The following is a 27,500-nucleotide window of genomic DNA, read 5'->3' on the forward strand; positions in this document are numbered from 1 at the left end:
TCGCTACCAAGCTCTAATAGCTTAGCTTTATGTGTACAGCTTCCCTTTGACTTTTCCCGTGCAGTCCCTTGCTGCACTTGAACATTAAGTACGTTTTGGGGGTCCGCAACGACCGCGACAATGGCTGATCGGAACATCGAAGACTAAAGTGTCCAAAGAAAGAATCCCACACATTGGTGACTCAGTCCTGTCGTGGTGTTAATAGACTGCAGGAGTTCAAAACAATCTTCATTCCGAAACGTGCTTGTGTCGCCCCTCTATGACATCACCACTCTTTAGTTCTTTGCTCACAAACACAGCAACAGCACGAGTCTCGGGGTGTTTTTATTGAGTAGGTGTCGGGTGTTAATCAACATGTGAACAGGCTCCCAAAACGGGGGAAACAAAGAACAAACCCGGTTTGAGTAAAGAGGCTCAGAAATTATCATAATAAAAACAAAAAGTGCACTCAAAAGGAGTGGAGAAATGGAAAATGCACAAAAGGTGTGGAGAGGAAGTTAAAGTTACAGTACCAATGATAGTCTCACACTAGGTGTGGTGAAATGTGTCCTCTGCATTTTACCCATCCCCTTGTTCACCCAGCAATGGAGGCCGCACCCAGGAATCATTTTTGGTGATTTAACCCCCAATTCCAACGCTTGATGCTGAGAGCCAAGCAGGGAGGTAATGGCTCCCATTTTTATAGTCTTTGGTATGACTCGGCCGGGGTTTGAACTCACAATTGTTGCATCGGACCAGTTCTTCCTCCAAGGGAATCTAAGTTACTGGTCAATCCCAAGTTCTTTCGCTGACATATATGCTGAGTAAGAAGGACCATCAAGACAGAATTGGAATATTTTCTAGTTTATTCCAAAGCTTTGGGAGACCAACTTAATTAATACATTCGTATCGGCTGCTCTAGTTGATCTGGCATTCAAACGGAAAGAGACTACTTCTTGACTCCGCAAACAGCCCCCACCCTTTCCGGAAAGGAATACAGGCTCATTGTTCTACTACAGATAAGATATAAGGGAGTACTCCAACTCCTACATTCCAAGTCTTCAAGGTAACACACACAGTTTACTCACGGACATAAAATGAAGAAATAGAAAGAGTACAAATGGAAAAACACTAGCTGATTCAAACATGACTATGAATAAAGAAATGACTCTTGCATTCTCCACACAACCTAGCCTTCTCAGGGCGGACACTCTAACCACTCGGCCACTGAGCAGGCCAGAGAAACGGCGAGAGTGGAGCCGAACACAACTGGAAGGGTGAACCATCAGGAGACGACTGGCACCCAGTGAATGATGAAGTAGTCAGGAGGAAATAGGTGTGCACGAAGGTGGCTCCGCCCCCTAGTCCAGGAACCAGACACTGCAAAATAAGAAATTGCAAGAACTTTGATCAAGTCTTCACCAACAGAAGTCTTGGCTAGAAGGTCAAAGTCACTTACTTTTCTAAATGTCAAACTATTTACTCTCTTTTGGATCCTTCTCTCTTACGGGAAATATTTGGAACGGAACACTTTGGGCCGGCGTGGCTCGTGTGGTAGTGCAGCAACAAGCGTTTATGGACTTTTAATGACTTTTTTTGACAAAACTAAAAGCAACCTGAAACAAATCTAGCATCTTCTTCCGGTGTCATTATAGAACGTACTCGTGTTTAGAGACGATTGAAAATATGGCAAAATGAGCCCCAGAAATATGTTTAATGCTCATTAATAACAGATTTGTATGACAGGTACGTTTGCAGTTTTTAACGTTTTTCAAAGAAAATGCTATCATGATAGCAAATGAGTCAAGGACGTCACTTTGATGTTGTTGATTGAAAGAAGGAGTGAGAGAAGACGTTTGACTCCTACTTTCTTTACTTCTTCTTCAAAGTTTGTAATCAATCAGCAATATCAAGCAGCTGAAATGTGTCAAACATGGAGAAGTGTGGAGAGTCTTTGGCCTTTTTCCCATCATGCACTCTAATGGATTGAAATGAGTCTAATTCAGAATTGTTTATGATGCTTGGACCTTTTTTATGATATCTCCAAAGTTCAGTGAGCAGGTTGACATTTTCTGCTGGTTGCATTTTTTCATGCGTCATGACTAGGGAAGGTTGTTTGGATAGATAGATGGATAGTTAGATGGATAGATGGTTGGATGGATAGATAGATGGATAGATGGATGGATGGATAGTAGTTTATTGTGAGCAGGTTGACATTTTCTGCTGGTTGCATTTTTTCATGCGTCATGACTAGGGAAGGTTGTTTGGATAGATAGATAGATAGATAGTTAGATGGATAGATGGTTGGATGGATAGATAGATAGATGGATAGATAGATGATAGATGGATGGATGGATGGATAGTAGTTTATTGTGAGCAGGTTGACATTTTCTGCTGGTTGCATTTTTTCATGCGTCATGACTAGGGAAGGTTGTTTGTATAGATAGATAGATAGATAGTTAGATGGATAGATGGTTGGATGGATAGATAGATAGATGGATAGATAGATGATAGATGGATGGATGGATGGATGGATGGATGGATGGATGGATAGTAGTTTATTGTGAGCAGGTTGACATTTTCTGCTGGTTGCATTTTTTTATGCGTCATGACTAGGGAAGGTTGTTTGGATAGATAGATAGTTAGATGGATATATGGATGGATGGATAGATAGATGGATGGATGGATGGATAGATGGATGGATGGATGGATGGATGATAGTAGTTTATTGTGAGCAGGTTGCCATTTTTTGCTGATTGCAATTTTTCATGCGTCATGACTAGGGAAGGTTGTTTGGATAGATAGATAGTTAGATGGATAGATGGATGGATGGATAGATAGATGGATGGATGGATGGATGGATGTATAGATGGATAGATGAAAAGATGGATGGATGGATGGGTGGATGGATAGATGGATGGATGGATGGATAGTAGTTTATTGTGAGCAGGTTGACATTTTCTGCTGGTTGCATTTTTTCATGCATCATGACTAGGGAAGGTTGTTTGGATAGATAGATAGATAGTTAGATGGATAAATGGATGGATGGATAGATAGATAGATGGATAGATAGATGATAGATGGATGGATGGATGGATGGATGGATGGATGGATGGATAGTAGTTTATTGTGAGCAGGTTGCCATTTTTTGCTGATTGCATTTTTTCATGCGTCATGACTAAGGAAGGTTGTTTGGATAGATAGATAGTTAGATGGATAGATAGATGGATGGATTGATAGATAGATGATGGATGGATGTATAGATGGATAGATGAAAAGATGGATGGATGGATGGATGGATGGATGGATAGTAGTTTTTTGTGAGCAGGTTGACATTTTCTGCTGGTTGCATTTTTTCATGTGTCATGACTAGGGAAGGTTGTTTGGATAGATAGATAGTTAGATAGATAGATAGATGGATGGATGGATGGATGGATGGATGGATGGATGGATGGATGGATGGATGGATGGATGGATGGATGGATGGATGGATGGATGGATGGATGGATGGATGGATGGATGGATGGATGGATGGATGGATGGATGGATGGATGGATGGATAGATAGATAGATAGATAGATAGATAGATAGATAGATAGATAGATAGATAGATAGATAGATAGATAGATAGATAGATAGATAGATAGATAGATAGATAGATAGATAGATAGATAGATAGATAGATAGATAGATAGATAGATAGATAGATAGATAGATAGATAGATAGATAGATAGATAGATAGATAGATAGATAGATAGACAGACAGACAGACAGACAGACAGACAGACAGACAGACAGACAGACAGACAGACAGACAGACAGACAGACAGACAGACAGACAGACAGACAGACAGACAGACAGACAGACAGACAGACAGACAGACAGACAGACAGACAGATAGATAGATAGATAGATAGATAGATAGATAGATAGATAGATAGATAGATAGATAGATAGATGGATGGATAGTAGTTTATTGTGAGCAGGTTGACATTTTCTGCTGGTTGCATTTTTTCATGCGTCATGACTAGGGAAGGTTGTTTGGATTGATAGATGGATAGATGGACAGATGGATGGATGGATGGATAGTAGTTTATTGTGAGCAGGTTGACATTTTCTGCTGGTTGCATTTTTTCATGTGTCATGACTAGGGATGGTTGTTTGGATAGGTAGATAGTTAGATGGATAGATAGATGGATGGATAGATGGATAGATAGATAGATAGATAGATAGATAGATAGATGGATGGATGGATGGATGGATGGATGGATGGATGGATGGATGGATGATAGATAGATAGATAGATAGATAGATAGATAGATAGATAGATAGATAGATAGATAGATAGATAGATAGATAGATAGATGGATGGATGGATGGATGGATGGATGGATGGATGGATAGTAGTTTATTGTGAGCAGGTTGACATTTTCTGCTGGTTGCATTTTTTCATGCGTCATGACTAGGGAAGGTTGTTTGGATTGATAGATGGATAGATGGACAGATGGATGGATGGATGGATGGATAGTAGTTTATTGTGAGCAGGTTGACATTTTCTGCTGGTTGCATTTTTTCATGTGTCATGACTAGGGATGGTTGTTTGGATAGGTAGATAGTTAGATGGATAGATAGATGGATGGATAGATGGATAGATAGATAGATAGATAGATAGATAGATGGATGGATGGATGGATGGATGGATGGATGGATGGATGATAGATAGATAGATAGATAGATAGATAGATAGATAGATAGATAGATAGATAGATAGATAGATAGATAGATAGATAGATGGATGGATAGTAGTTTATTGTGAGCAGGTTGACATTTTCTGCTGGTTGCATTTTTTCATGCGTCATGACTAGGGAAGGTTGTTTGGATTGATAGATGGGTCGATGGATAGATGGATGGATAGATGGATGGATGGATGGATGGATAGTAGTTTATTGTGAGCTGGTTGACATTCCTGCTGGTTGCATTTTTTCAAGCGTCATGACTAGGGAAGGTTGTTTAGATAGATGGATTGATAGATGGATAGATGGACAGATGGATGGATGGATGGATGGATGGATGGATGGATGGATGGATGGATGGATGATAGTAGTTTATTGTGAGCAGGTTAACATTTTTTGCTGATTGCATTTTTTCATGCATCATGACTAGGGAAGGTTGTTTGGATAGATAGATGGGTTGATGGATAGATGGATGGATGGATGGATGGATGGATGGATGGATGGATAGTAGTTTATTGTGAGCAGCTTGACATTTTCTGCTGGTGGCATTTTTTCATGCGTCATGACCAAGGAAGGTTGTTTGGATAGATAGATGGGTCGATGGCTAGATGGATGGATAGATGGATGAATGGATGGATAGTAGTTTATTGTGAGCTGGTTGACATTCCTGCTGGTTGCATTTTTTCAAGCGTCATGACTAGGGAAGGTTGTTTAGATAGATGGATTGATAGATGGATAGATGGACAGATGGATGGATGGATGGATGGATGGATGGATAGATGGATGGATGGATGGATGGGTGGATGGATGGATAGTAGTTTATTGTGAGCAGGTTGACATTTTCTGCTGGTTGCATTTTTTCATGTGTCATGACTAGGGAAGGTTGTTTGGATAGATAGATAGTTAGATGGATAGATAGATGGATGGATAGATGGATAGATAGATAGATAGATAGATAGATAGATAGATAGATAGATAGATAGATAGATAGATAGATGGATGGATGGATGGATGGATGGATGGATGATAGATAGATAGATAGATAGATAGATAGATAGATAGATAGATAGATAGATAGATAGATAGATAGATAGATAGATAGATAGATAGATAGATAGATAGATAGATAGATGGATGGATAGTAGTTTATTGTGAGCAGGTTGACATTTTCTGCTGGTTGCATTTTTTCATGCGTCATGACTAGGGAAGGTTGTTTGGATAGATAGATAGATAGTTAGATGGATGGATGGATGGATGGATGGATGGATGGATGGATAGTAGTTTATTGTGAGCAGGTTGACATTTTCTGCTGGCTGCATTTTTTCATGCATCATGACTAGGGAAGGTTGTTTGGATAGATAGATAGTTAGATGGATAGATGGATGGATGGATAGATGGATGGATGGATGGATAGTAGTTTATTGTGAGCAGGTTGACATTTTCTGCTGGTTACATTTTTTCATGCGCCATGACAAGGGAAGGTTGTTTCGATAGATGGATAAATGGATGGATGGATAGATGGATGGATGGATGTATAGATGGATGGATGGATGGATGGATGGATGGATGGATGGATGGATGGATAGTAGTTTATTGTGAGCAGGTTGACATTCTCTGCTGGTTGCATTTTTTCATGCGTCATGACTAGGGAAGGTTGTTTGGTTATAGATGGATGGATGGATAGATGGATGGATGGATGATAGTAGTTTATTGTGAGCAGGTTGACATTTTTTGCTGATTGCATTTTTTCATGCGTCATGACTAAGGAAGGTTGTTTGGATAGATAGATAGGTCGATGGCTAGATGGCTAGATGGATGGATAGATGGATGAATGGATGGATAGTAGTTTATTGTGAGCTGGTTGACATTTTCTGCTGGTTGCATTTTTCATGCGTCATGACTAGGGAAGGTTGTTTGGATAGATGGATAGATGGATGGATAGATGGATGAATGGATGGATAGTAGTTTATTGTGAGCAGGTTGACATTTTCTGCTGGTTGCATTTTTTCATGCGTCATGACTAGGGAAGGTTGTTTAGATAGATGGATTGATAGATGGATAGATGGATGGATAGTAGTTTATTGTGAGCTGGTTGACATTCCTGCTGGTTGCATTTTTTCAAGCGTCATGACTAGGGAAGGTTGTTTAGATAGATGGATTGATAGATGGATAGATGGACGGATGGATGGATGGATGGATGGATGGATGGATAGTAGTTTATTGTGAGCAGGTTGACATTCTCTGCTGGTTGCATTTTTTCATACGTCATGACTAGGGAAGGTTGTTTAGACAGATGGATTGATAGATGGATAGATGGACAGATGGATGAATGGATGGATAGTAGTTAATTGTGAGCAGGTTGACATTTTCTGTTGGTTGCATTTTTTCATGTGTCATGACTAGGGAAGGTCGTTTGGATAGATAGATGGATGGATAGATAGATAGATAGATAGATAGATAGATAGATAGATAGATAGATAGATAGATAGATAGATAGATAGATAGATAGATAGATAGATAGATGGATAGTAGTTTATTGTGAGCAGGTTGACATTTTCTGCTGGTTGCATTTTTTCATGTGTCATGACTAGGGAAGGTTGTTTGGATAGATCGATAGTTAGATGGATAGATGGATGGATGGATGGATGGATGGATGGATGGATGGATAGTAGTTTATTGATTCCTTCAGGAGAGTTCCCTCGGGAAAATGTAAATTCCAGCAGCAGTGTACAGAATTGAGATCGAATTTAAAAAGTAAATAATGGTATAAATGGGAATAAAATAGAAAATATAACAATAAGAATACAAATAAAAAGCAACAATAAGAATAAAAAACGTGTGTTGGCATCACAGCATGTAAAGGTGTGTTGGCATCACAGCATGTAAAGGTGTGTTGGCATCACAGCATGTAAAGGTGTGTTGGCATCACAGCATGTAAAGGTGTGTTGGCATCACAGCATGTAAAGGTGTGTTGGCATCACAGCATGTAAAGGTGTGTTGGCATCACAGCATGTAAAGGTGTGTTGGCATCACAGCATGTAAAGGTGTGTTGACATCACAGCATGTAAAGGTGTGTTGGCATCACAGCATGTAAAGGTGTGTTGGCATCACAGCATGTAAAGGTGTGTTGGCATCACAGCATGTAAAGGTGTGTTGGCATCACAGCATGTAAAGGTGTGTTGGCATCACAGCATGTAAAGGTGTGTTGACATCACAGCATGTAAAGGTGTGTTGGCATCACAGCATGTAAAGGTGTGTTGGCATCACAGCATGTAAAGGTGTGTTGGCATCACAGCATGTAAAGGTGTGTTGGCATCACAGCATGTAAAGGTGTGTTGGCATCACAGCATGTAAAGGTGTGTTGGCATCACAGCATGTAAAGGTGTGTTGGCATCACAGCATGTAAAGGTGTGTTGGCATCACAGCATGTAAAGGTGTGTTGGCATCACAGCATGTAAAGGTGTGTTGGCATCACAGCATGTAAAGGTGTGTTGGCATCACAGCATGTAAAGGTGTGTTGGCATCACAGCATGTAAAGGTGTGTTGGCATCACAGCATGTAAAGGTGTGTTGGCATCACAGCATGTAAAGGTGTGTTGGCATCACAGCATGTAAAGGTGTGTCGGCTGTTAGAAGAGCTCCAACAATGTTGCAGTGATTAGTGAGCAGCTGAAAGTCATTGCAAGTCAGGGAGAGACGGGCGGGAGCAAGGAGGCTTTGGGGAGGAAGGGAATGGGAGGAAGAGGAGGAAGAGGAGGACGAGGGTGAGTCTCAGGGAAGGAGGGAGGAAGACAGACATGGAGGGCGGACATAAACACAACCACAAAAAAAGAGGAGAGCTAAGAACTGAAGTTTAAAAATTCTCTTGGCTCAGCGCCTGCAAGACAAGAAGCAGGGCCTCTTCTCAGGCTTCACTTCTTATTGCAATGTGATGATCCTTTCTGTCCAAGTTTGTCCATCTTCCATACTCCTTTTTATGCACTTTACAAGAAATACTAACTCCCTAGCTTGATAGCTTCCTGACACTCTTATTTTGTTAGCGCAGGCAGGCTGAAGCAGAGCTTTTATTGTGAAGGTAGGAACTGTGCAGTCGGTCTTTAGAGTTTTGACGAGAGTCTGTTGAAATAAAAAATGTTTCTGGCCTTCCTGTCGGTCATTTTTTCTTAATAATGATCTGGCAGCAGCCAATTAGTGTAAATACAGAGAGAAGGTGTCCCGGGGGCCAATTAGTGTAAACATGGAGAGAAGGTGTCTCGGGGGCCAATTAGTGTAAACATGGAGAGAAGGTGTCGTGGGGGCCAATTAGTGTAAACATGGAGAGAAGGTGTCGTGGGGGCCAATTAGTGTAAACATGGAGACAAGGTGTCCTGGGGGCCAATTAGTGTAAACATGGAGACAAGGTGTCCCGGGGGCCAATTAGTGTAAACATGGAGAGAAGGTGTCGTGGGGACCAATTAGTATAAACATGGAGAGAAGGTGTCGTGGGGGCCAATTAGTGTAAACATGGAGAGAAGGTGTCCCGGGGGCCAATTAGTATAAACATGGAGACAAGGTGTCGCGAGGGCCAATTAGTGTAAACATGGAGAGAAGGTGTCTCAAGGGCCAATTAGTGTAAACATGGAGAGAAGGTGTCCCGGGGGCCAATTAGTGTAAACATGGAGACAAGGTGTCCTGGGGGCCAATTAGTGTAAACATGGAGAGAAGGTGTCCCGGGGGCCAATTAGTGTAAACATGGAGACAAGGTGTCCCGGGGGCCAATTAGTGTAAACATGCAGAGAAGGTGTCCCGGGGGCCAATTAGTATAAACATGGAGACAAGGTGTCGCGAGGGCCAATTAGTGAAAACATGGAGAGAAGGTGTCTCAAGGGCCAATTAGTGTAAACATGGAGAGAAGGTGTCCCGGGGGCCAATTAGTGTAAACATGGAGACAAGGTGTCCTGGGGGCCAATTAGTGTAAACATGGAGAGAAGGTGTCCCGGGGGCCAATTAGTGTAAACATGGAGACAAGGTGTCACGGGGGCCAATTAGTGTAAACATGGAGAGAAGGTGTCCCGGGGGCCAATTAGTGTAAACATGGAGAGAAGGTGTCTCGGGGGCCAATTAGTGTAAACATGGAGAGAAGGTGTCGTGGGGGCCAATTAGTGTAAACATGGAGAGAAGGTGTCTCGGGGGCCAATTAGGGTAAACATGGAGAGAAGGTGTGAGGGGGCCAATTCGTGTAAACATGGAGAGAAGGTGTCGTGGGGGCCAATTAGTGTAAACATGGAGACAAGGTGTCCTGGGGGCCAATTAGTGTAAACATGGAGAGAAGGTGTCCTGGGGGCCAATTAGTGTAAACATGGTGAGAAGGTGTCGTGGGGGCCAATTAGTGTAAACATGGAGAGAAGGTGTCTCGGGGGCCAATTAGGGTAAACATGGAGAGAAGGTGTGAGGGGGCCAATTCGTGTAAACATGGAGAGAAGGTGTCGTGGGGGCCAATTAGTGTAAACATGGAGACAAGGTGTCCTGGGGGCCAATTAGTGTAAACATGGAGAGAAGGTGTCCTGGGGGCCAATTAGTGTAAACATGGTGAGAAGGTGTCGTGGGGGCCAATTAGTGTAAACATGGAGACAAGGTGTCCCGGGGGCCAATTAGTGTAAACATGGAGAGAAGGTGTCTCGGGGGCCAATTAGTGTCAACATGGAGAGAATGTGTCCCGGGGGCCAATTAGTGTAAACATGGAGAGAAGGTGTCCCGGGGGCCAATTGTAGGAGTGCTGATGAGTTTGTCCTGGTTCCAGAGAAAGTTCCGTCATGTGACCAGGAGAGACAGAGCGCTCTGGACGAGGCCCGGCAGAACCCTCGCGAGGCCATTTTCATCCCCGACTGCGGGCCCCGGGGCCTCTACCAGGCGGTCCAGTGCCACCAGTCCACAGGGTACTGCTGGTGTGTGCAGGTGGACACAGGAAGACCAATACCAAGGACCTCCACCAGGTAACTGCTCATCATGCCACAGTCGCCGGGCGATACAGAAATGTCGATACCGCCGATACCAGATCTGTTTTCACTAATAATGATTGTCAAAGAAAATATGAATAATTGTGATATTTACACTAAAGTATTCAGGGGCCATTTTGACATCTTCTTATCTGAATAACTCCTACAAACACTTTTGTATTATAAGTACATTATTATTAATATTACTACATTTGTATTATAAGTACATTATTATTAATATTACTACATTTGTATTATAAGTACATTATTATTAATATTACTACATTTGTATTATAAGTACATTATTATTAATATTGCTACATTTGTATTATAAGTACATTATTATTAATATTACTACATTTGTATTATAAGTACATTATTATTAATATTACTACATTTGTATTATAAGTACATTATTATTAAGATTACATTTGTATTATAAGTACATTATTATTAATATTACTACATTTGTATTATAAGTACATTATTATTAAGATTACATTTGTATTATAAGTACATTATTATTAATATTACTACATTTGTATTATAAGTACATTATTATTAATATTACTACATTTGAGCTTCTTCAATGTTTTTATTACAATGTTACCTTAAGTTTTTGCCATGTAAGAATACAATCCAATGTTACAATATTGCAATAACTTTATTGTGTGTATATATATATATATATATATATATATATATATATATATATATATATATATATATATATATATATATATATATATATATATATATATATATATATATATATATAGTTATTATAATATTGTAACATTATAATTTTGGATTCTATTCTTACATGTAACATTGTAATATTACAATATTACAATGTTACAATATACCTATATTATATATATATATATATATATATATATATATATATATATATATATGTATATTATATATATATATATATTATATATATATATACTGTGTATATATATACACATACATATATACAAACATACATATATATACATATACATATATATACTGTATATATATATACTGTATATATATATACATATATATATACATATATATATATATATATATATATATATTATATATATATATACTGTGTATATATATACACATACATATATACAAACATACATATATATATACATATACATATATATACTGTATATATATATACTGTATATATATATACATATATATACATATATATGTATATATATGTATATATATATGAGACGTTTTTGCTGTATGGGGGGTTGTACCAGATGATGTCGTTTCGTTTTCTGTTCTTTTTTGGCTGGTTTCCTGGCGTGGGTTCATAGGTGAGGGTGAAATTGTATCCGCTTTCATCAAGGGCTTTTTGGTACGGGGGGGTTGCTTGGTCAAATTCAGCTTTGCTAGATGACAGCATCGATAGCCTTTTATTGATTCCGGTAGGTATTCTTTTCGTGGTGGTGGGTGGGTGGTTGCTGTCATGGTGCACGTATTGGAGTGTTGTGTTGGGTTTCGTGAATGGTTGGTAGCTGTTATTTCTCAGGTTGAAAGTGACGTCGAGGAAGTTGACGGTTTGCTTGTTGGCTTCAATCGTGATCCGTAGGCCGTTCTCTTTGAAAATTTGGCATATGCGCTTCTTGGTATTCTCGCTGCTCCTTGGCGAGGCGCGACACACTGCCAGTCCGTCATCACGGTAAATACCAAGGTTCAGATTGAGGGTAGCGAGCTGGGAGAGGAGGAAACTCCCAACGAGTTCACACGTTTCTGCTCCGTCAAAACTTCCCATAGTGACGTCAAATGTTGCATTGTTCTTTTTTTGCCATGGTGTACTGTTGTGGATGAGAATGGAGTTTTTTGCGTGGATGATGATGTTTCTTTCGTTGCCTGTGATTGAGTCGTAGTCTGAGGCGAAGTCTAGTGCTTGAGTCAGTAGGTCTTGCGTGATGGAAGGGTAAAATTCCTCGATATCAAAGGAGATAAAGTTGTGCTGTTGTTTGTCTTGGATGTTGTTGAACCATTTGATTACTGCTGCTGTATTTCTCCATTGGTTGAGTGGTGTTTTGTCCTTGATTTTTGTGTTGACTCTGTCCAGGATTATTTTGCTGATTTTTCCTATTTCAGATTTAGTTGGGTTTATTAGTCGGCATGTTGGGTTATTTGCGAAGTTGGGTTTGTGGTCCTTCAATGTGATGAAGGCTTCCTTGTTGGCTGTGGCGTCCACCCTGTCCTCAATGTCCAGTTCAGCCGCGATCCTTTTATTTTCCAGGTGGATGTTCTGTAAGGTGTTGGGTTGCGCTTTTTTGTATGATTTGGTGATGCTTCTGTCCAGTAAGGTGTGGTGTTCTGGTATGTCCATTCTGTAGAAGTTTGTGGTTTTATCGGCAGCTATGATGAGGTTGTTTACTTTCTTGATGCGCTCCTTGTCATTTTTCAGCTTGGTGAGGAGTGGGTTGCGGATTGGCTTGAATTTGACTGATTGTATCATTTTGAGCATGTCGTTCTCAAAATCCTTTAGTTCCTCAACTGTGGGTGGGTTCTTGGTAGATTTGAATCCGTAAGTTTTCTTTTGCGTTCCTTTTGTTTCAGGGTGGAGGAAAAAATGTGCTTTCCACCGCATCCTTCTTAGGAAGTGTTCCGTCTTTTCTATGAGCCTTAGCTTGTAGTCATTCTGCGCGGGTATGGGAATGTTCTTCGTGGAGTAGTTGATGTTGAATTTTTCCATTTCTGATTGTCGTACAGTGCTCAACAAATGTCAATTTGGAGCGGAGTATATGTCTTAATAAGGTTATCCAAAAAATAGTGCTCGATACCGTAGTAGAGCGCAATATATGTATGTGTGGGAAAAAATCACAAGACTATTTCATCTCTACAGGCCTGTTTCATGAGGGGGGGTACCCTCAATCGTCAGCAAAAACGTCTCAACGAACATTGGACACAAATTCCTCAATCTGATTGACAAACACTTTCCCAAAGACAACATCCTAAGAAAAGTATTCAACAAGAACAACATTAAATTGAGCTACAGCTGCATGAACAATATACGACAAATCATCTCAAACCACAACAAAACAATTGCAAATGAGCCGTCGGCCCTCAGACAGAGCGACTCCAAAACCAACAAAGGATGTAATTGTCGAAAGAAACCTGATTGCCCTCTCAACGGGGGGTGCTTACAAACATCAGTTGTCTACCAATCTAAGGTAATACGCAAGGACATTAACACATCCGACACATATGTAGGATTAACCGAGGGAGAGTTCAAAACCAGATGGAACAATCACAAGGCTTCTTTCAGGAACAAAAACCTGCGAAATACCACAGAACTCAGCAAACACATTTGGGACCTCAAAGACAATAATGTTGAATATTCAATAACATGGCAAATTCTTGCATCCAGCACACCTTACAATAGTGGTAATAAAAGATGCAACCTATGCTTGAAAGAGAAACTGTTTATTATTTACCGTCCAGACCTGTCATCCCTCAACAAGCGCAGCGAAATTGTAACAACATGCCGCCATAGACGGAAACACCTCCTAGGTAACACATGAGCCAATCACCACGCCCCTAGGCCAGCCTGTACCCACCCACTCTGTGCCCTATATAAACTATGGTATGCGAATGCTCCCATTAAAATCTCCTGACGATTGAGGGTACCCCCCCTCATGAAACAGGCCTGTAGAGATGAAATAGTCTTGTGATTTTTTTCCCACACATACATATATTGCGCTCTACTACGGTATCGAGCACTATTTTTTGGATAACCTTATTAAGACATATATATATATATATATATATGTGTATATATATATACAGTATATATATATATATGTATATATATGTATGTTTGTATATATGTATGTGTATATGTATATATATATATATATATATATATATATATATATATATATATATATATATATACCAGACGCCAGAATGTGACAGGGTTGTGTTCTGGGGTCTAACAGGTACCAGACGCCAGAATGTGACAGAGTTGTGTTCTGGGGTCTAACAGGTACCAGACACCAAAATGTGACAGAGTTGTGTTCTGGGGTCTAACAGGTACCAGACACCAGAATGTGACAGAGTTGTGTTCTGGGGTCTAACAGGTACCAGACACCAAAATGTGACAGAGTTGTGTTCTGGGGTCTAACAGGTACCAGACGCCAGAATGTGACAAAGCGCCGCGGTCTCACCTCCCAGACTCAGAAGATATTTTCCAAGGCAGAGACCTGACAGGTATAAGTTCCAATAGATAACTATTGGTTACTATAAGTTACTATAAGTCACTATAAGTCACTATAGGTTACTATAAGTTACTATAAGTCACTATAGGTTACTATAAGTTACTATAAGTTACTATTGGGTACTATAGGTTACTTTAAGTGACTATAAGTTGCTATAAGTCAAATAAGTCAGACTGTGTCTTTAAGGACTCTGTAACAAGTCAAATTAGTCACACTGTGCCTTTAAGGACTCTGTAACAAGTCAAATTAGTCAGACTGGGTCTTTAAGGACTCTGTAACAAGTCAAATTAGTCACACTGTGCCTTTAAGGACTCTGTAACAAGTCAAATTAGTCAGACTGTGTCTTTAAGGACTCTGTAACAAGTCAAATTAGTCAGACTGTGTCTTTAAGGACTCTGTAACAAGTCAAATTAGTCAGACTGTGTCTTTAAGGACTCTGTAACAAGTCAAATTAGTCACACTGTGTCTTTAAGGACTCTGTAGCAAGTCAAATTAGTCAGACTGTCTTTAAGGACTCTGTAACAAGTCAAATTAGTCAGACTGTGTCTTTAAGGACTCTGTAACAAGTCAAATTAGTCACACTGTGTCTTTAAGGACTCTGTAACAAGTCAAATTAGTCAGACTGTGCCTTTAAGGACTCTGTAACAAGTCAAATTAGTCAGACTGTGTCTTTAAGGACTCTGTAACAAGTCAAATTAGTCAGACTGTGTCTTTAAGGACTCTGTAACAAGTCAAATTAGTCAGACTGTGTCTTTAAGGACTCTGTAACAAGTCAAATTAGTCAGACTGTGCCTTTAAGGACTCTGTAACAAGTCAAATTAGTCAGACTGTGTCTTTAAGGACTCTGTAACAAGTCAAATTAGTCAGACTGTGTCTTTAAGGACTCTGTAACAAGTCAAATTAGTCAGACTGTGCCTTTAAGGACTCTGTAACAAGTCAAATTAGTCAGACTGTGCCTTTAAGGACTCTGTAACAAGTCAAATTAGTCAGACTGTGTCTTTAAGGACTCTGTAACAAGTCAAATTAGTCAGACTGTGTCTTTAAGGACTCTGTAACAAGTCAAATTAGTCAGACTGTGTCTTTAAGGACTCTGTAACAAGTCAAATTAGTAACCAAGTGTGTTTGTGCTTGATTGACACCAGGTTGCCCCGAGGGGAAGAAAGCGGAGTTCATAACGAGTCTGTTGGACGCCCTCACCACAGACATGGTCCAAGCCATAAACTCACCAGCCCCCTCTGGTGGAGGGAGGTAGGTACTGACACTCTGAAAGGTCACGTCTACAAAGACTGTCATGGTTCTCACGTCACACTGGAGGGAGAATATTAGCAGAACTGGTTCAGTTCACATGGCGACTGAAAGACATTTGGAATGAATATTGTGTAAAAGCAGCACATGACTTGATGACTAGAGAGACCTGACCCAGGACTTGCATCAGCATGAAACATGTTCCAGTCTTGTCGAGGGACATTACTGGAGAAAAGACAACCGTCAATCATTTAGAGTAGTCGGCAGGGATGAATGCCGAGTACCGCTATTTTGTAGTACCAGTTCCTAATTGGGTCGGTCCTCCTGGACCCTAAAGATGAGTATTTTATCCAGCTGAGCTTGGTGATCAGAACACGCTGTCACATTCGCTTCAGACATCACCAATCAGCGTGTCATCATCACAAATAGGAAGCAGCGCCACACAAAAGTTTGTAACGCCGCAATTCGTCCTATTCGTTATATCTTGATAAACAATCATAAATGAATCTTTCAGCACATTGATTGATTGAGACTTTTATTAGTAGATTGCACAGTACAGTACATATTCCGTACAATCCATCCATCCATCCATCTTCTTCCGCTTATCCGAGGTCGGGTCGCGGGGGCAGCAGCCTAAGCAGGGAAGCCCAGACTTCCCTCTCCCCAGCCACTTGGTCCAGCTCCTCCCGGGGGATCCCGAGGCGTTCCCAGGCCAGCCGGGAGAGATAGTCTTCCCAGCGTGTCCTGGGTCTTCCCCGTGGCCTCCTACCGGTCGGACGTGCCCGAAACACCTCCCTAGGGAGGCGTTCGGGTGGCATCCTGACCAGATGCCCGAACCACCTCATCTGGCTCCTCTCCATGTGGAGGAGCAGCGGCTTTACTTTGAGCTCCCCCCGGATGGCAGAGCTTCTCACCCTATCTCTAAGGGAGAGACCCGCCACCCGGCGGAGGAAACTCATTTGGGCCGCTTGTACCCGTCCGTGATCTTGTCCTTTCGGTCATAACCCAAAGCTCATGACCATAGGTGAGGATGGGAACGTAGATCGACCGGTAAATCGAGAGCTTTGCCTTCCGGCTCAGCTCCTTCTTCACCACAACGGATCGATACAGCGTCCGCATTACTGAAGACGCCGCACCGATCCGCCTGTCGATCTCACGATCCACTCTTCCCCCACTCGTGAACAAGACTCCGAGGTACTTGAACTCCTCCACTTGGGGCAAGATCTCCTCCCCAACCCGGAGATGGCACTCCACCCTTTTCCGGGAGAGAACCATGGACTCGGACTTGGAGGTGCTGATTCCCATCCCAGTCGCTTCACACTCGGCTGCGAACCGATCCAGTGAGAGCTGAAGATCTTGGCCGGAGGAAGCCATCAGGACCACATCATCTGCAAATAGCAGTGACCTAATCCTGCAGCCACCAAACCAGATCCCCTCAACGCCTTGACTGCGCCTAGAAATTCTGTCCATAAAGGTTATGAACAGAATCTGTGACAAAGGGCAGCCTTGGCGGAGTCCAACCCTCACTGGAAACGTGTCCGACTTACTGCCGGCAATGCAGACCAAGCTCTGGCACTGATCATACAGGGAGCGAACTGCCACAATAAGACAGTCCGTTACCCCATACTCTCTGAGCACTCCCCACAGGACTTCCCGGGGTACACGGTCGAATGCCTTCTCCAAGTCCACAAAGCACATGTAGACTGGTTGGGCAAACTCCCATGCACCCTCAAGGACCCTGCCGAGAGTATAGAGCTGGTCCACAGTTCCACGACCAGGTTCCGTACAATTGACCACTAAATGGTAACACCCCAATAAGTTTTTCAACTTGTTTAAGTCGGGGTCCACTTACTGTCTTCAAATCTTACAGCAAGCTTTGTAATCTGCACGGTCTCTCCCAGCTAATAACACTACCCACAAGGGTGTGTGATTCCACCCAATCAACCATGGATCTCATTCTCACATCCGACCGGCCTAAAATAAAAAATAGTGGGGTCATGATACATACACAATGTTGACATATGTAGTTATATTTTGAAAAACAATCATAAATGAATCTTGATTTACTTCCTGTGGAAAAGTCCTGTGATGAAATAGAAGTTATCCACCTGTGACCCCCTGCAGGTTTGTGGAGCCTGACCCCAGTCACACGCTGGAAGAGAGGGTGGTCCACTGGTACTTTGGCCAGCTGGACATCAACAGCAGTCAGGACATCAACAAGAAGGAGCTCAGGCCCTTCAAGAGGTACCTGAAGAAGAAAGCCAAGCCCAAGAAGTGCGGCCGCAAGTTCAGCGACTACTGCGACCTCAACAAGGACAAGGTCATCACCCTGCTGGAGCTGAAGGGCTGCCTGGGAGTCAGCAAGGAGGGTAAGACCATGACTGGCACAGGTATATATATATATATATATATATATATATATATGTGTGCATATATATATGTATTAGAGATGCGCGTATAGGCAATTATTTCATCCGCAACCGCATCACAAAAGTTGTCAACCATCCGCATCCACCCGAACTAACATTTAATCAGAACTGCACCCGCCCGTTGTTATATATCTAATATAGACGATGCAAGGCATTAGTGAGGTTATAAAGCTTTTGCCTGTTAAAGAAAGGAGACTGATCCAATGTAGCAGAGACATTCAATGCGTGCCACGCTGTCACAGCCCAGACGCACACCAGTGCACAATCATCTGGGAGCCGCGCTGAGCGCACCTCCAAGCGTGTGGAGGTGCGATGTCCCTCGCGCCCGAGGCTTCAGCGCGCACCGCGGCGGCCATCCTACTCGTCGCGGCCTAGCCCTCGCGGCTCTCGCTGCCGGTGACGGCCGGGTATGGGCCCGACGCTCCAGCGCCATCCATTTTCAGGGCTAGTTGATTGGGCAGGTGGGTTGTTACACACTCCTTAGTGGGTTCCGACTTCCATGGCCACCGTCCTGCTGTCTATATCAACCAACACCTTTTCTGGGGTCTGATGAGCGTCGGCATCGGGCGCCTTAACCCGGCGTTCGGTTCATCCCGCAGCGCCAGTTCTGCTTACCAAAAGTGGCCCACTCGGCTCACCAGGGTGAGCCCCACCCCTTTCGTGAGCGCACTGCGCGCGGAGTGACCCCTGTTACGAGCCCCCCGGCCACGGGGGTGGCGGGCAGGTAAGCTGCTTACCTGCTGCGCGTGACGCCGGCCGCGGCGAAGGCGGACGAGGCGGGGTGTCGGTGCGGTGGGCGCGGTGGTGACCCTGGACGTGCGTCGGGCCCTTCTCGCGGATCGCCTCAGCTACGGCTCCCGGTGGGGCCCTCTCGGGGGAAGAGGCCTCGGTCCCGGACCCCGGCGAGGCGTCCCTTCTCCGCTCCGTAAAAGTGTCCATCTCTTTTTTTTTTCTTCTTCTGTTGTGGCATATGCTGCAGGTGCCTGCTCGTTTTTCGTATGTGGGTAACAACATTTAACTATGTATATATATTTACCAATTGGTTTAACTGCCACCCGCCTGAATCTATTTAAAATCTTTTTTTTTTTTTTTTCAACCGCCCGACCCGACCCGCGGATAAAATCAATTTTTTTTTTTATTCCAACCGCCCGATCCGCGGATAATCCGCGGACTCTGCGGTTGTGTCCGCAAACCGCGCATCTCTAATATATATATATATATATATATATACACATATATGTGTGTGTGTGTGTGTGTGTGTGTGTGAATATTATTATGTTATTATAATGGATATAAAATTAATATAATTGGATATTAAGATATATATATATATATATATATATATATATATATATATATATATATATATATATATATATATATATATATATATATATATATAATTAATTAATTAATAAAAGGCTATCGATGCTGTCATCTAGCAAAGCTGAATTTGACCAAGCAACCCCCCCGTACCAAAAAGCCCTTGATGAAAGCGGATACAATTTCACCCTCACCTATGAACCCACGCCAGGAAACCAACCAAAAAAGAACAGAAAACGAAACGACATCATCTGGTACAACCCCCCATACAGCAAAAACGTCTCAACTAACATTGGCCACAAATTCCTCAATCTGATTGACAAACACTTTCCCAAAGACAACACCCTAAGAAAAGTATTCAACAAGAACAACATTAAATTGAGCTACAGCTGCATGAACAATATACGACAAATTATCTCAAACCACAACAAAACAATTGCAAGTGAGCCGTCGGCCCCCGGACAGAGCGACTCCAAAACCAACAAAGGCTGCAACTGTCGAAAGAAACCTGATTGCCCTCTCAACGGGGGGTGCTTACAAACATCAGTTGTCTACCAATCTAAGGTAACACGCAAGGACATTAACACATCCGACACATATGTAGGATTAACCGAGGGAGAGTTCAAAACCAGATGGAACAATCACAAGGCTTCTTTCAGGAACCAAAACCTGCGGAATACCACAGAACTCAGCAAACACATTTGGGACCTCAAAGACAATAATGTTGAATATTCAATAACATGGCAAATTCTTGCATCCAGCACACCTTACAATAGTGGTAATAAAAGATGCAACCTATGCTTGAAAGAGAAACTGTTTATTATTTACCGTCCAGACCTGTCATCCCTCAACAAGCGCAGCGAAATTGTAACAGCATGCCGCCACAGACGGAAACACCTCCTAGGTAACACATGAGCCAATCACCACGCCCCTACGCCAGCCTGTACCCACCCACTCTGTGCCCTATATAAACCATGGTATGTGAATGCTCCCATTAAAATCTCCTGATGATTGAGGGAACCCCCTCATGAAACAGGCCTGTAGAGATGAAATAGTCTTGTGATTTTTTTCCCCACACATACATATATATATATATATATATATATATATATATATATATATATATATATATATATATATATATATATATATATATATATATATATGTATATATATGTATATATATATATATATATATATATATATATATATATATATATATATATATATATATATATATATATATAAATGCTTGTGTGTGTGTGCATACATATTATATGCTATTATAATGATATATAATGAATATAATTGGATATTATGTTTACTCCTACATTGTTTACTTCTGTGACGACTCCCTTCAAGTTGTGTAATCAATCAGAAACATCAAGCAGCTAAAATGTGTCAAACATGGATAAGTGTGGAGAGTGTTTTACATTTTTCCCATCATGCATTGTAATGGATTTAAAATAGGTGTCATTTTGATGTTTGGACTTGTTGATACTATCCACAAAGTTCAGTGAGCAGCTTGTGTCGTGTGTGACCTTGTGTGTTGACCTTTATGCTAGTTGAGTCGTTTTAAATATTGCACCATGACTAGGGTAGGTTGTTTGGATTGTGTCTTATAAGTAAATGCTGTGCTGTTATTGCAAGGGTCATTGATCTGATTTACTCACATTGTCCACAAGATGGCAGCAAACATGTAGCATACGAGCCTGCCTGGTAGTTAAGCGACGCTTTGTTCAACTAATGATGTCTCGCCGTTCTAATTGAAGAGGCTGGCAGACCGCGGGCTGTAGTTTGGAGACCCCCTTACTACAGAATATGTAGAATATTTGTAGTAGTTTGGACCCCCTTACTACAGAATATATAGAATATTTGTAGTAGTTTGGACCCCCCTTACTACAGAATATATAGAATATTTGTAGTAGTTTGGACCCCTCTTACTACAGAATATGTAGAATATTTGTAGTAGTTTGGACCCCCCTTACTACAGAATATGTAGAATATTTGTAGTAGTTTGGACCCCCCTTACTACAGAATATGTAGAATATTTGTAGTAGTTTGGACCCCCCTTACTACAGAATATGTAGAATATTTGTAGTAGTTTGGACCCCCCTTACTACAGAATATGTAGAATATTTGTAGTAGTTTGGACCCTCTTACTACAGAATATATAGAATATTTGTAGTAGTTTGGACCCCCCTTACTACAGAATATGTAGAATATTTGTAGTAGTTTGGACACCCCTTACTACAGAATATGTAGAATATGTGTAGTAGTTTGGGCCCCCCTTACTACAGAATATGTAGAATATTTGTAGTAGTTTGGGCCCCCCTTACTACAGAATATGTAGAATATTTGTAGTAGTTTGGGCCCCCCTTACTACAGAATATGTAGAATATTTGTAGTAGTTTGGACCCCCCTTACTACAGAATATGTAGAATATTTGTAGTAGTTTGGACCCCCCTTACTACAGAATATGTAGAATATTTGTAGTAGTTTGGACCCCCCTTACTACAGAATATGTAGAATATTTGTAGTAGTTTGGACCCCCCTTACTACAGAATATGTAGAATATTTGTAGTAGTTTGGACCCTCTTACTACAGAATATATAGAATATTTGTAGTAGTTTGGACCCCCCTTACTACAGAATATGTAGAATATTTGTAGTAGTTTGGACACCCCTTACTACAGAATATGTAGAATATTTGTAGTAGTTTGGGCCCCCCTTACTACAGAATATGTAGAATATTTGTAGTAGTTTGGGCCCCCCTTACTACAGAATATGTAGAATATTTGTAGTAGTTTGGGCCCCCCTTACTACAGAATATGTAGAATATTTGTAGTAGTTTGGGCCCCCCTTACTACAGAATATGTAGAATATTTGTAGTAGTTTGGACCCCCCTTACTACAGAATATGTAGAATATTTGTAGTAGTTTGGACCCCCCTGATCTACATAATATGTAGAATATTTGTAGTAGTTTGGACCCCCTTACTACATAATATGTAGAATATTTGTAGTAGTTTGGACCCCCCTTACTACAGAATATATAGAATATTTGTAGTAGTTTGGACCCTCTTACTACAGAATATGTAGAATATTTGTAGTAGTTTGGACACCCCTTACTACAGAATATGTAGAATATTTGTAGTAGTTTGGACCCCCCTTACTACAGAATATGTAGAATATTTGTAGTAGTTTGGACCCCCCTGATCTACATAATATGTAGAATATTTGTAGTAGTTTGGACCCCCTTACTACAGAATATATAGAATATTTGTAGTAGTTTGGATCCCCTTACTACAGAATATATAGAATATTTGTAGTAGTTTGGACCCCCCTTACTACAGAATATGTAGAATATTTGTAGTAGTTTGGACCCCCTTACTACAGAATATGTAGAATATTTGTAGTAGTTTGGACCCCCTTACTACAGAATATGTAGAATATTTGTAGTAGTTTGGACCCCCCTTACTACAGAATATGTAGAATATTTGTAGTAGTTTGGACCCCCCTTACTACAGAATATGTAGAATATTTGTAGTAGTTTGGACCCCCCTTACTACAGAATATGTAGAATATTTGTAGTAGTTTGGACCCTCTTACTACAGAATATATAGAATATTTGTAGTAGTTTGGACCCCCCTTACTACAGAATATGTAGAATATTTGTAGTAGTTTGGACACCCCTTACTACAGAATATGTAGAATATTTGTAGTAGTTTGGGCCCCCCTTACTACAGAATATGTAGAATATTTGTAGTAGTTTGGGCCCCCCTTACTACAGAATATGTAGAATATTTGTAGTAGTTTGGGCCCCCCTTACTACAGAATATGTAGAATATTTGTAGTAGTTTGGGCCCCCCTTACTACAGAATATGTAGAATATTTGTAGTAGTTTGGACCCCCCTTACTACAGAATATGTAGAATATTTGTAGTAGTTTGGACCCCCCTGATCTACATAATATGTAGAATATTTGTAGTAGTTTGGACCCCCTTACTACAGAATATATAGAATATTTGTAGTAGTTTGGACCCCCCTTACTACAGAATATATAGAATATTTGTAGTAGTTTGGACCCTCTTACTACAGAATATGTAGAATATTTGTAGTAGTTTGGACACCCCTTACTACAGAATATATAGAATATTTGTAGTAGTTTGGACCCCCCTTACTACAGAATATGTAGAATATTTGTAGTAGTTTGGACCCCCCTGATCTACATAATATGTAGAATATTTGTAGTAGTTTGGACCCCCTTACTACAGAATATATAGAATATTTGTAGTAGTTTGGATCCCCTTACTACAGAATATATAGAATATTTGTAGTAGTTTGGACCCCCCTTACTACAGAATATGTAGAATATTTGTAGTAGTTTGGACCCCCTTACTACAGAATATGTAGAATATTTGTAGTAGTTTGGACCCCCTTACTACAGAATATGTAGAATATTTGTAGTAGTTTGGACCCCCCTTACTACAGAATATGTAGAATATTTGTAGTAGTTTGGACCCCCCTTACTACAGAATATGTAGAATATTTGTAGTAGTTTGGACCCCCCTTACTACAGAATATGTAGAATATTTGTAGTAGTTTGGACCCTCTTACTACAGAATATATAGAATATTTGTAGTAGTTTGGACCCCCCTTACTACAGAATATGTAGAATATTTGTAGTAGTTTGGACACCCCTTACTACAGAATATGTAGAATATTTGTAGTAGTTTGGGCCCCCCTTACTACAGAATATGTAGAATATTTGTAGTAGTTTGGGCCCCCCTTACTACAGAATATGTAGAATATTTGTAGTAGTTTGGGCCCCCCTTACTACAGAATATGTAGAATATTTGTAGTAGTTTGGGCCCCCCTTACTACAGAATATGTAGAATATTTGTAGTAGTTTGGACCCCCCTTACTACAGAATATGTAGAATATTTGTAGTAGTTTGGACCCCCCTGATCTACATAATATGTAGAATATTTGTAGTAGTTTGGACCCCCTTACTACAGAATATATAGAATATTTGTAGTAGTTTGGACCCCCCTGATCTACATAATATGTAGAATATTTGTAGTAGTTTGGACCCCCTTACTACAGAATATATAGAATATTTGTAGTAGTTTGGATCCCCTTACTACAGAATATATAGAATATTTGTAGTAGTTTGGACCCCCCTTACTACAGAATATGTAGAATATTTGTAGTAGTTTGGACCCCCTTACTACAGAATATGTAGAATATTTGTAGTAGTTTGGACCCCCTTACTACAGAATATGTAGAATATTTGTAGTAGTTTGGACCCCCCTTACTACAGAATATGTAGAATATTTGTAGTAGTTTGGACCCCCCTTACTACAGAATATGTAGAATATTTGTAGTAGTTTGGACCCCCCTTACTACAGAATATGTAGAATATTTGTAGTAGTTTGGACCCCCCTTACTACAGAATATGTAGAATATTTGTAGTAGTTTGGACCCTCTTACTACAGAATATATAGAATATTTGTAGTAGTTTGGACCCCCCTTACTACAGAATATGTAGAATATTTGTAGTAGTTTGGACACCCCTTACTACAGAATATGTAGAATATTTGTAGTAGTTTGGGCCCCCCTTACTACAGAATATGTAGAATATTTGTAGTAGTTTGGGCCCCCCTTACTACAGAATATGTAGAATATTTGTAGTAGTTTGGGCCCCCCTTACTACAGAATATGTAGAATATTTGTAGTAGTTTGGGCCCCCCTTACTACAGAATATGTAGAATATTTGTAGTAGTTTGGACCCCCCCTTACTACAGAATATGTAGAATATTTGTAGTAGTTTGGACCCCCCTGATCTACATAATATGTAGAATATTTGTAGTAGTTTGGACCCCCTTACTACAGAATATATAGAATATTTGTAGTAGTTTGGACCCCCCTTACTACAGAATATATAGAATATTTGTAGTAGTTTGGACCCTCTTACTACAGAATATGTAGAATATTTGTAGTAGTTTGGACACCCCTTACTACAGAATATATAGAATATTTGTAGTAGTTTGGACCCCCCTTACTACAGAATATGTAGAATATTTGTAGTAGTTTGGACCCCCCTGATCTACATAATATGTAGAATATTTGTAGTAGTTTGGACCCCCTTACTACAGAATATATAGAATATTTGTAGTAGTTTGGATCCCCTTACTACAGAATATATAGAATATTTGTAGTAGTTTGGACCCCCCTTACTACAGAATATGTAGAATATTTGTAGTAGTTTGGACCCCCTTACTACAGAATATGTAGAATATTTGTAGTAGTTTGGACCCCCTTACTACAGAATATGTAGAATATTTGTAGTAGTTTGGACCCCCCTTACTACAGAATATGTAGAATATTTGTAGTAGTTTGGACCCCCCTTACTACAGAATATGTAGAATATTTGTAGTAGTTTGGACCCCCCTTACTACAGAATATGTAGAATATTTGTAGTAGTTTGGACCCCCCTTACTACAGAATATGTAGAATATTTGTAGTAGTTTGGACCCTCTTACTACAGAATATATAGAATATTTGTAGTAGTTTGGACCCCCCTTACTACAGAATATGTAGAATATTTGTAGTAGTTTGGACACCCCTTACTACAGAATATGTAGAATATTTGTAGTAGTTTGGGCCCCCCTTACTACAGAATATGTAGAATATTTGTAGTAGTTTGGGCCCCCCTTACTACAGAATATGTAGAATATTTGTAGTAGTTTGGGCCCCCCTTACTACAGAATATGTAGAATATTTGTAGTAGTTTGGGCCCCCCTTACTACAGAATATGTAGAATATTTGTAGTAGTTTGGACCCCCCTTACTACAGAATATGTAGAATATTTGTAGTAGTTTGGACCCCCCTGATCTACATAATATGTAGAATATTTGTAGTAGTTTGGACCCCCTTACTACAGAATATATAGAATATTTGTAGTAGTTTGGACCCCCCTTACTACAGAATATATAGAATATTTGTAGTAGTTTGGACCCTCTTACTACAGAATATGTAGAATATTTGTAGTAGTTTGGACACCCCTTACTACAGAATATATAGAATATTTGTAGTAGTTTGGACCCCCCTTACTACAGAATATGTAGAATATTTGTAGTAGTTTGGACCCCCCTTACTACAGAATATATAGAATATTTGTAGTAGTTTGGACCCCCCTTACTACAGAATATATAGAATATTTGTAGTAGTTTGGACCCTCTTACTACAGAATATGTAGAATATTTGTAGTAGTTTGGACACCCCTTACTACAGAATATATAGAATATTTGTAGTAGTTTGGACCCCCCTTACTACAGAATATGTAGAATATTTGTAGTAGTTTGGACCCCCCTGATCTACATAATATGTAGAATATTTGTAGTAGTTTGGACCCCCTTACTACAGAATATATAGAATATTTGTAGTAGTTTGGATCCCCTTACTACAGAATATATAGAATATTTGTAGTAGTTTGGACCCCCCTTACTACAGAATATGTAGAATATTTGTAGTAGTTTGGACCCCCTTACTACAGAATATGTAGAA

The 27,500-nt window shown here is 40.4% G+C and overlaps 1 protein-coding gene across 2 annotated transcripts in view; it reads left to right on the top strand.

The window, feature by feature from the left end:
• Positions 1-27,500, top strand: part of smoc1 (SPARC related modular calcium binding 1) — a 74,783-nt gene that overhangs the window by 38,899 nt on the left and 8,384 nt on the right. For both annotated transcript variants that reach the window (XM_061986839.1, XM_061986838.1), the window contains exons 9-12: positions 10,493-10,685; positions 14,845-14,927; positions 16,078-16,183; positions 18,305-18,549. In XM_061986839.1, coding sequence (XP_061842823.1) covers positions 10,493-10,685; positions 14,845-14,927; positions 16,078-16,183; positions 18,305-18,549 — 627 coding nt within the window. The remainder of the gene's footprint in view (positions 1-10,492; positions 10,686-14,844; positions 14,928-16,077; positions 16,184-18,304; positions 18,550-27,500) is intronic.

Source organism: Nerophis lumbriciformis, linkage group LG26 (assembly GCF_033978685.3).
Source record: "Nerophis lumbriciformis linkage group LG26, RoL_Nlum_v2.1, whole genome shotgun sequence".
Classification (NCBI taxonomy): domain Eukaryota; kingdom Metazoa; phylum Chordata; class Actinopteri; order Syngnathiformes; family Syngnathidae; genus Nerophis; species Nerophis lumbriciformis.